At 48.0% G+C, this 11,316-nt stretch overlaps 2 protein-coding genes across 2 annotated transcripts; one reads left to right on the top strand and one right to left on the bottom strand.

Moving 5' to 3' along the window:
* Window positions 1-3,836: 3,836 nt before the first annotated feature.
* PGRI_095730 (reverse transcriptase) lies at window positions 3,837-6,542 on the top strand (the record flags this gene model as incomplete). Its single annotated transcript, XM_040797286.1, has 1 exon — window positions 3,837-6,542. One exon carries the CDS (start codon window positions 3,837-3,839, stop codon window positions 6,540-6,542), a length of 2,706 nt encoding a protein of 901 aa, XP_040651158.1.
* A 1,136-nt stretch (window positions 6,543-7,678) lies between these two features.
* PGRI_095720 (uncharacterized protein) lies at window positions 7,679-8,235 on the bottom strand (the record flags this gene model as incomplete). Its single annotated transcript, XM_040797285.1, has 2 exons — window positions 7,679-8,074; window positions 8,125-8,235. The coding sequence occupies 2 exons, from the start codon at window positions 8,233-8,235 to the stop codon at window positions 7,679-7,681; spliced, it is 507 nt and encodes a 168-aa protein (XP_040651157.1).
* Between the last annotated feature and the right edge of the window lie 3,081 nt (window positions 8,236-11,316).

Here is an 11,316-nt window from a genome sequence, read left to right as displayed (position 1 = left end):
CGTAGTTGTGGTCTTTGAATTAAGATAATCTAGACCGTTGGGTTTGACCGCACTTAATTTTGACCGCTCAGCTTGTTGACCGCACAGTAATGCAATATGAGAATAGCAGAAGCTATCCAGCGTCGAAACAAGTTGGGCACCTCATTCTTGTCATAAAGAACCCAATGTGTCACATTTCCGGTTTAATGTAAATACCTGAAGACACTAAATTTACAGACGGTTCTTTGCACCTTCGAAATAAAGTGAGCATTAAACATTAGATACATACTAAGAATGCAGTAATGAGATAAAATGGGCTTTGCAAGGCAAATAATTGGTGAGTGATAAGGAAACATGCTAGGGGCAATCAGAAATTGCGGGCCCAGCTACAGTAGTTGAATTGCTTCCTGGGATCGCCTTATCGTATGTTCTTTGACCCACGACTTAGATGACCTACCCCCGCTTTGCTCTTCAATCTGCGGCATGCTAGACAGTCTTCTCACCTCTTTTCTGAGGCCAGTACTTTTCTCTCCATTATCTACTATAGCTTCGTTCCCGCTCCCAGCGCACAATTCACGAACTTTCCCAGTGTAAGTTAAACAATATCCAATTCAAGTACTGTAAGTCAGTTCGGAAAAATTGCGCAGGTTGGAAGTGCCACCACCGGTCGGCATGTGAGCTGACTGCCCGCTTCTAATCAATCGGCCTGTCTGCTGTACTGCTGAGAATTATGCCAAAAGAACACTACCACAACTAAGTGCCTTCCCCCACCCCTTTTTTTTCTTCGTTCAAGAGGGTCAGTAAAAGTGATGTTGTCGCTTCGAATGATTCAGTCTCGAATATAAATAATTCTCGGCCCCAGCCAGTCGTCATCATCATCGCACTTGCTTGCCTTGAAGTCGCGCATAGTCCAGGATGCGTTCTTTCAATTACCTTTTCTTTATCGGAAATGTTGTGGCAGGCAGTTATTTGGCTATCATTGAGGACAATGACGGCGAGAACAACTGTAGAGTGTGGTCTCAGAATAACCACGGTTGTACAGGCTACTCAGCAACCTTTGCTAAGCTGAAAGGCAAAGATTGCTCGGGTGAGTATCCAATTTGAATCAAAGGCCCTCACACTATTGTTAACACTCCTTAGGTTTTATTGGTGCCGATTCCGACGATAAGTCGGTGAAAGTTGATATATGTGGCACTGAAAATGGAGAGCAGGTTGCCTGGGTGACAGTCAACAAAAACGGCACTGTGTCTTTCCTCAACCGAGAGGGAGACACGTCTAGTTGTATGCTAGAAAATGGTCTTAAGGTGCCCAGTGGGTGTAGCATTGGTAATAAAGGTTCCTCTCAGACGACCACGCCGATCTCTGCAGGCAGTCAGTCCTCGTTCTCAACTGCAATCGGCACGTCCACTTCTGAAACAGCCCGTGCTGATCAATTTCCAACTCCGATATTCACGTCGACGCCTACAGACAGTCTAACTTTGTCTTTAAATACAGCCGGTAAATCGGCCACTGAGACGCCCCGTGCTGATCAATCTCCAACTCCGATATTCACGTCGACGCCTACAGACAGTTCATCTTTGGCTTCAATTTCAGCCGGTAAATCGGCTACTGGGACACCCCTTGCAGATCACTCGCCAACTCTCACGTCTACCCCGGCATGCAAATGCTCTTGCAAATCTGCAGTCATCTGATGTAGATAGAACTGCACTGCCAGTGCGAGCCGCAGGCTAGTTAATTAGAGTTTATCAGGTTTAGTACAGTATGCTGGAAACTTTTCACACCATATCTTGCCCTATATAGTTGAAGCTACACGTGTGCATCATGCAGGAGGTGAATGAGCATTTCTTAAATCCCGTTTTGTATTGAAGTATAACATAAATAACCAATATATGGAAGCACTTTATCTTTGTCTACAACGTATTTTGCACAGTACCATCACGGGTCTTTTTGAGCCTCTACAGAGTGGGATGCTCAGACGAAGGGAGAAAGGTAAACCAGACACCGACTCGAGGGTGAAGACGATTCAGGCCGTATTGGATTTCTCCGAGGCGTCACAGCGGTTTCGTAGTCGTGCGCCATGAGGGCAGCCTAACAATTGAAGAGGCAGTGGGCCACGAAAGGCCGTGACGAGGCTCTAAGTTAGTGTCAGGAAGTGGATCTCTCTACATGTACATAACTGAAGATATATAGTTGTCGTATCCTGCATATCATTCGCGAAGTTGTATTCTAAACCACAACCCACTAAGCTGGGTACGGATTCGTATTTTGGTCTAGTGGTTAAATCAACTCGCGAGGGGACAGGGTAAATGAAATAATCTACTACTACTACTACTACTACTACTACTACTACTACTACTACTACTACTACTACTACTACTACTACTGTACTTGACCAACTTCTTTGCAGTCCATTTCAAAATTCTATCAATATCAAGATATCTCAACTTATCCTTCCCAGCACAAATAGTCCGATTCCCTTGGCCAATGTGCAGGCGTTTCTTGTATTGTTCATTGTAATCTCCTCTGCTTGTGGAAATTGTGGCGCAGGATAAACCTTCAAGCTGAAATGTGTCGTTGTACCAACAATACAAAATCTGAAGCAGATATTAAAAGGTGTTTGAGAAAGTGAGTTTATGTTTCTGTTATGAAAGGCAATACCGGTTGTGGCTATATCAATAGTTTTATTTAATCTCGCATTAGTTAAAACTTAATCCTGGTGGTAGATGGAGTGCTGGTAGATGAGCACGAGGGCGAATTTATTGTGTCCACTTTAGACGCAATGCACCAGCTGCTAGCCGTTAATTCATTATTGAGCACGCAAGTTGATAAAGGCTAAAAGCAGGCCTTCAAATTGTCGTATTTGGAAATAGGATAGCTCGACTGATTATCGCTCTTGTCCAGAGCACCAGTGCCTCCAAGAGTACTCACAACCTGCAAGTTCAAAGTAAGTAAGATAATGAAATGTGTGTGGACTATGAAACATACCGTGGAAATCAAACTGTCATCACCTTGCTTATCACCGCTAAGCTCCCACCACATACCACCACCAAGGCCCTTGAATTTGATGTACTCACCATTTTTACGCGCAATCTCTAGGGTATCATAGCTGATGAACAACGCGACCCCGAGTTATAGCAGTAGCTAGCAGCTTCCTGGTCCAGATTTGCGACCTCGCAGCCGGTCTGAGACAGAGCTTTGTAGTCCCACACAGAAGTCCAGATACTGATCCATCTGGGCAAGATGCTCTTTCAGGTAGTTGGCAGGACCTAGAATTTTGGTTAGCTTTGTTGAGGAGTTTGAACGAATGATTGACCAGCAGGAGATGAAGTGGTGAGTAAGAAATGATAGCCGTCTGCGTTAGAGGAACTGTATGAATCCAAGGCCTGAAAATGTTTAGTTTTGCAGACCCGTCAATAAAAGAAGCATGAAAATACCTCACGAAGACGGCGTAGGGTATCAACAAATTGGTCCGCTTCGTTGTTATTTCCAGGATACTATCTGACATTAGCATCAAACACCGTGAACGAGATAGCAAACTCACTTCAAAATCAACATCAATACCGTCGAAGCCCAAGTCCTTCAGCAGCTCCACGGAACTGTCCGCAAACTTCTGGCGTTCCCCTTCTGTCTCAAAGGCCAGCCTGAGGTTGGAAGAATACGTCCAGCCTACAATCGACAGAAGAACCTCAAGTTTGCGGTTTTTCTTTTTGAGTACAGTAGGAAAAGGTACAGTAGGACCATTTCGAGGCAGAAGCCCTGTATTCAAGATTCAAAGCGAACAAAAGGACGTTGTGATTAAGATTATTTTGATATAAAACTGCGACGTTGTGTACCGAGCGGGAACTAACCCCCTGCCGATGGCGGACCCACATGCGGGAGGGCCCGAGAGCCCTCCCACAAACACTCAAGAAAGCACCGACGGCTTCACGGAAGACCTCGCAACCAGAACCACCGTCGAGAACCGGAAGCGAACCCGGATGTCGCGGCCGTTAAGATCTGGACAGCCGACTCCCAAACGCTGGTATTTTCGGTCTACGTACCTCCAGTACCACTTTTCACGGGCAACGACTCGTCAGCATTACCAGCCCTCACGGGCGATACAAAACTCTATCACAAGCGCCACACAAAATGAGCAGCGCGCGACGAGTATTATTGTTTCCGGTGATTTCAACCGACACCATCCAATGTGGGGCAACAACTATATCGCTCCTAGATTCATTGAAGACGCCAGCGACCTGATCGATTTCTTCCAAGCCCACAACCTCCACGGTTGTCTCCCTCGAGGGACGGCGACTTACTGGGCATTCAACAACCCTGGACAGAACTCGACCATTGACCAGACGGTGACAGATAACCTGGACTTGCTCATCAAATGCCATCTGTATCACGAAAACTACGGATCCGACCACCGTGCCACCTATTCAGAATGGAACCTTCAACCCCGGAGCAGGCCAAACACCAAAGCAAGGAAGGCGTATGAGCGCGCGGACTGGACCAGGATCGGCGAAGAAGTAGCCCGACAGATGAACCCATGGAAGCAGATCAAGACCCGGCCAACACTCGACCGGGTAGTGGAAAACCTTACAGCGGCAACGGCCCAGGCGGTCGACCGGTTCACACCAGACACACGCCCCACACCATACTCCAAGCGATGGTTCACGCCAGATCTTAAGACCCAACAAGTCGAAGTCAACCAACTGCGAAGGAGGTGGCAGGCAAACTGCGCCGAGCTGGGAAGAGAGCATGCTAACACCACAGCTGCCTTCGAAGCTATGGAGCAGAAACGACGAGCGTGGACGAGGACCATCGAAAAAGCCAAGTCCTCACACTGGAAGCAGTTCCTGGACGAAGCTGATGAAGGGAAGCTCTGGAAGGCTGCGACGTACATGAAGCCCCGAGAGACATGGGATTGCGTCCTAGCACTGCGAGTGGGCTCGGAGGAGTGCACCCAAAACGAAGAGAAAGCGAGGACATTCCTGGATGCGTTCTTCCCCGCCATGAGTCCACCCGAGTTCAACCCACCTACCACACCGGCGACGGAACTCCCGTGGCACCCAATCACAGAATCGAAGATTGAGCGATCACTGAAAGCAGCCAAAGGGAATACAGCGCCCGGGGAAGATACCTTACCGATGCTGGTTTGGAAGAAGCTTTGGGGGCATCTCAAGGCCTTTATTGTTAGCATCTTCACAGCGAGTGTAGAGCTAGGGCACCATCCGAGACAGTGGAGGAGTGCAAAAATCATCGTCCTACGAAAACCAGGCAAGCTTGATTACTCAAAACCTGGTGCCTACCGCTCAATCTCACCTCTTAACACGCTTGGCAAGCTCCTGGAGGCAGTGATGGCCCGACGGTTGTCCTATCTGGCGGAGAAACACGGCCTGCTACCAAACAGCGAGTTCGGCGGACGGCCGGGTAGGACCACCGAGCAAGCCCTACTAGCGCTGTCCAGTGCGATCGACAAAGCCTGGTACAAGCACAAGGTGGTGACCCTAATCGCCTTCGACCTCAAAGGTGCCTTCAACGGAGTGAATAAGACAAGCCTGGATGCGTCGCTGCAGGCAAGACGGATCCCGATTGTGGCCAGAAAATGGATTGCAAGCTTCATGAGCGACCGGCACGCCAGCATTGGGTTTGACGACTTCCGCACCGAGACTGCTCTGCTGTTGAATGCTGGGCTAGCTCAAGGATCACCACTTTCCCCCATCTTGTTTGCATTCTTTAACGCCGACCTGGTCGACCAGCCCGTCGACTCCCAGGGAGGTGCATCGGCATTCATTGACGACTACTTCCGATGGAGAGTGGGGGGCTCGGTTCAAGAAAATTTAACCAAGATACAGTCTGAGGATGTCCCTCATATCGAAAAGTGGGCAACTGGATCCTGCTTCGCGGCGGAGAAAACCGAGCTTATCCACCTCACCAGAAAGAGGGGAGAGCATATGGAAGGACGAATCATCTTCGATGGGACCGACGTCAAGCCATCGCCTACAGCCAAATTACTAGGGGTGGTGTTCGACCAGGGACTTCGCTGGAAGGAACATGTCCAGCAGGCTATCAAGCGCGCCACCAAGACCACAATCGCCTTAAGTGGACTACGACACTTGCGCCCAGAGCAGATGCGACAGCTCTGCCAAGCATGTGTCGCGCCTATAGTTGACTACGCATCGACGGTCTGGCACGACCCGCTTAGGGACAAAGTTCACATCCGACACTTGAACACAGTCCAGAGAACCGTGCTGATCAGAATCCTGTCGGCGTTCAGGACGGTAGCAACCGCGACCCTAGAGGTTGAAGCCTATATACTTCCCACGCACCTTCGCCTTCGACACCGAGCGCAGCGCACGATTGCGAGACTGCACACTCTACCTCGCGACCATCCCATTTGGAGTGCTCTGTCAAGAGTCCAGAACCGTAGGAACAATGTCGGATCATACGCCCGCTTCCCATTAGCAGAATTACCCGTGGCGTTCCTGGGAACATTCATTCGGTTCCTAGGAGCTTGTATCAGGCTCCGGGGGACTCGGTGGTTCCTGGGAGAGACAATGTCGTCTAGGGATTTCTAGTGACGAATAGAGAGCACATAACAGACTTATTGAACTTAAGCCATTCTCTTTAGGTAACGCAAGATAGCTCGCTTCATGACGTTGGAACCCACATCATAGAGCAAATCTAGTAAGCACCGTAGCTGGCAATCCGGCATAAAGTCAGCTGAAGTCCCCTTTGTTCTTGCACCTTAACCACAAGACAGTCATGCAGATTCCAACTACATTACATGCACTGCTGGCCACGGCGTTGCTACTAGCTAGCTTTTTCCTTCTCGTGTGGTCTCGTCGAGCGGTTCAGAAAACCTCATTACACCAGAAACTCGACCTTGCCGTGTTTGCGCCGAAGATTGTTCTACTGGGAGTGCACATGGGACTGAGCTGGAGCAGGAAATGTGAGACAGGGAGAGAAGTGATATTGGGGGTAACCAGTTTATTTCCCTCTTTACTCGTGGTACGTGCCATCACGTTGTTTCTCGGTTTTACGTTAACCACCAAACATCAGTATCTCCGAATAAGCATTTTCCTGCGAAGCCTCCCTAGTGCGCCATATCAGTTGATGATCTGTTTTCCGCTATTTGCGCTTTTCTCGTGCTTGACAAAGATTACGGCCACGGTAGTTGGTACTTATTTTGATCGCCCACTGCGAGTCGTCGTACTCTTCCTTCTCTTTTTGGATCACCTGGGCTTGGGTTCTCTCTTGTGGTGGCTGGATGGGTATACAATGGCCCATACCAGGACTCGAGTGCAAATGCGTTGCGCTTTGTATTGCACAGTTGGAGTGGCAGCTGTTCTTCTTCTAATTGCAGTCTTGGGGGTTGTTCTTTCCTGTTGGCTGTTATCGCTGGAGGTAAATCCTCACCCTCTCGGTGGCAAATATCATTATTTGCTGCCCTTTCTAACTTTTACAGCTCCAACTACTCATCATCATGGTCTGGATGATCATATCATTTTACGCGGTACGAAGTGCTGGAAGTCCAGTCGGCGAGCATTTGGCTTGTTCAACCCACGTGGTAGGCAACGAATCCTAGGGACATAGGGTCAAGGGCTTCATTGGTGGGCTATCACAGGCTTGCTATCGTCGCACACCGAAATTGCAACATTGTGGTGATACAGCTCCGAAACGGTTTTGATGTGTTCAAGTTCAACAGCAAAGACTAATGTCTGGGAAACGCATCTCCTGGCAAAATGGCCAAGTCAGCGGCCGATCGATCGTTCCAAACTTTGAGTACACCAATAAGGTTTCCCCGAACTTCATCCAATGCATTTTCAATGGAATGCAAGCGAGCTACCTGCTCATCTTGGCGAAGCTTCAAGTGGCTTCCTTCGTTGCATAGCTGAATATTTCCGGCCCGTAGCTTTTCGTTTGCTTCTTCAAGCTGCTTGCCATCTGTGTGTTTGGAAACGCAAGACTCCCACAAACACCGATAGTACCCCACCAGGCGTGCAGCCTGAAATGCAAGCTCGGTGTCTTCTTCTTCAAGCTGTTTCAATATCTCAAGTACGGGTTGGAAGGGCTCCACGGCCAGATTATTTCTCTTGGTGTCGTGATTCTGCGTGTAATTGGTCAGCCGGGTCCTCTATGGTCATATGTCCATCTTACTGGCTGCGAGACTTCATAGCCAGACACCGAGCTATTCTCGGCCGAACTTGCGCTCGATGGTACCTCTCCATGTCCGTCTGCCATTTCAGGCAATTTGCTGGGACCCTCCATTGTTGGTCGTGTTAGTAAAGACGCTACTATCTAAGTCAGGAAATCAACGTCTCTTTATGGCCCTGCTCATCCCGCTGCTAAGGATAGAGCATGGCCAGACAAGACCGATTAAGATAGAAATACTGGTAGTATAGAGTTAGCAATCCCTCAACTACGTGCGGTTGTGCGTCCACCAACGCTCAGTTCAGTCCCCGTAAACACCGTTTAAAACTAATGTTGGGGCGGATTTCCTTTTGAGAGTAAGATCTACAATTAAAATCGTAGGGGGGTTTATTGTTTCCAGTGTCGAAAGGCTACAATGAACTATACAGTATGCAGCTACAACCTGTAGCTGCGATCAATACGGTCTCATCGCCACCAATGTGGTTCGCGCTGGTGGGTTATTGAACCTCAAATGGGTGCACCAGTGGTCACATCTGAGAAATCGCCTGCCGAAACGTGTATCCCTGGAGTAAGATGGGGGGCTTTGGAACGCCCCGGTCGGGGCGGGGTTTGTTGCTGGTACCAGCGAAAGTAAGCCCAGTGAGACACAGTTTTATGGGAATTAGTACCACACTGCACATATAATAGTAACTCTGTGTGCCATTCTAAACGAGAATCATAGAGGTATAGCAGCATGCATGAATAGGGCTTAGGCTGCCCTTGTGCAGCTCAAAATTTAAAGTTTAAGGAGGGCATAAAATCATATCGGTAGTTAGAGGCGGTTCCTGTATCAGAGGAAGGCAATACATTTTTGCGGGCGCCAACAAACGCCGTTTACTCTTGAAGGGGTCTAAGTTTCAACGGGTAGGTACTATAGGCATCCATTAATGATTTTCACCAGCTCATGCAACTGTTTTATGCAGGTCACCCAAACGTACGCATCAGATACGAATGAGTTTTCTTAAAGTTTAAAATATAGTTGAGTAAGTCAAACTGCAATGGAAGTGTCGGCAAAAAAAATAGAAACCACAAATTCTCCAGTGAAATACGAATCCAAGGTTTTCGAGTCCTTTATGACCATAGAGGTGCCTGTCGTGCTGATAATTATTTTCACGACTTCTGATGATTTTCACAACGCAAAATCGAAAGTCTAGATGAACCAAGGGAAAGATGACGTCAACCATTCCGCTAGAACCGCCAGCCTACCTCTATCAGCGGAGATGAAAAGCTATCTACATAACTGAGAAGACTGTTAAAGCCTTCGGCCGCCCAGGAATCGAAATTTATCTACCTAAGAGCTTGACTTCAGACCTAGTCATTATCATAGGATGATTGTTTTCCATAATGGATTTGCATAAACTTCTCAACGATGCTTCGTCGCCTATAGCAAATATTCAACACAAAGATCAACCCTCGCTGCAACTGTCTCGGTCTTCTTCGGTCGAGACTAACATGCTGCCCTCTTTTTTGAGCTTTGTGGAAAGTGTTGGCAATGCCCCACAAAAGAGTAGTCCGTCTATCCTGAGCGGGTTCCTCCAATGCTAGTTTACTTACAATCTATCTTTAGGAGAACGAGATTTTCAAGCAGCATCATGTCATCGTGATGCTCAACACATGCCCACGTGTCACCCTCTTCAACAACAACATAATCCTGACGCCGGGACCAGCCAGAAAAGGATTTCCCCAATACATTACCAGAGCGCCGAGTCGATCTGTCGCTATTCGCATTACTCTAAATACGGTGTCGTTCCAGACAGGTCCGTTCCTCATCTTACGGGACTCTTCACCTCGCCATTGCCCATCGTCCGTTCCTGCTTTTCCGCCGTCGATATCTATCCTCTTCCCCTTGCTACTGCTGCTGTAGAAAGCAAGACTTTGTGTCCACCGGACACGACCACATTCGGATTTTCGACATCTCATGACCCTCTGTTTCAGCCACACCCTGCCGTGTACACACACAAAGGTTGGTATCACCAACAATTGGTTGAGATTTCACCTTATATCCAAAACGCCAGCCAGCTCGAATATTATTACCACGCCTTTTCGCAAGGTACCCGAACATCTTACGAGAACTACAATGAATGCAAATCATGCGGCAAGCTGTTTTCACGCCCCTACACTCTCAAAATTCACATACGGTCTCACACAGGCGAGAAGCCCTTCCATTGTCCTAACAAAGGATGTGACAGGGCATTTTCTGTGTCGAGCAATATGAAACGTCATACACGTGACTGTCCAACGACTACTGAGCTTCAGTAGCACAAATCCAAAGCCAACCATGGCTTCTTCAAAGATTCATGCCGAAAACCCGATCCCTTGTATTGCCAACATTTCAATTCAAAGTTTGAGCGACCCTGCAAACCCCAATTCTCTCGTTTATACGACCTAAAACGACACGAACGAACCGTACACAACCTGAGCTGCCCCTGGAGGTGTTCCAGCTGTCTGCAGAAGATCTCTCGTGCGGATGCGCTTTCAAGGCATTTGCGTAGCTCACATAAGCCTGAGGAACGCAATTAGCCTATATTTGTTTGAGTATGAGCGTGAACATCGGAAAATGATGGTCCATAAAGACTCCGCTGCCGTTGACAAACCCCAATGATGGCTCTTAATACAGTGTGTGTGTGTGTGTGTGTGTGTGATCACGGTTCTCCAGAGATGCTTGCCTAGAAGGGATAAATGCACGGTAATGAGCTTTTCGAGATCTATTAGCATTTTGCGATCCCGAATGAATGGCTCTTGATTCAGATAACGATGCCATATTCTTCATTAAAATCAAAGTCCCAGTAAATCTACTTCAATTCCTGCGTCATTTTGCACACCCAGCGTTGTGTGCGTAGATATCAGCGCGTCTTCGTCCTCCTCCTCAGCGTTGAAATCAATTACAGTACATTTCTCAAGGAAGGGACGGTCATGACGGTCATTCCAAGAAGATTTTCCGCTTCCAGTTTCAAGTTTGAAGTATCATCCCGCAATTTACCAGCGGGATAGTAATGGACAGTCCATCCGCGGTCTCTGAGGGCTTCAAGCTCATCAACTTGCCAGCGCCATCCCAAAGGACCACAGACAAAGATGTCCTTTGTATTTGTGGTAGAACTGAAAGGGTACATAGTATAAAGATATGTAGGTGATCAGGCACATTTCATGGGTCGCGAAGAA

Source organism: Penicillium griseofulvum, assembly GCF_001561935.1.
Source record: "Penicillium griseofulvum strain PG3 chromosome Unknown contig_19, whole genome shotgun sequence".
Classification (NCBI taxonomy): domain Eukaryota; kingdom Fungi; phylum Ascomycota; class Eurotiomycetes; order Eurotiales; family Aspergillaceae; genus Penicillium; species Penicillium griseofulvum.
Note: the sequence above shows the minus strand (reverse complement) of the source record. Positions and strands in the feature narration are given on the sequence as shown.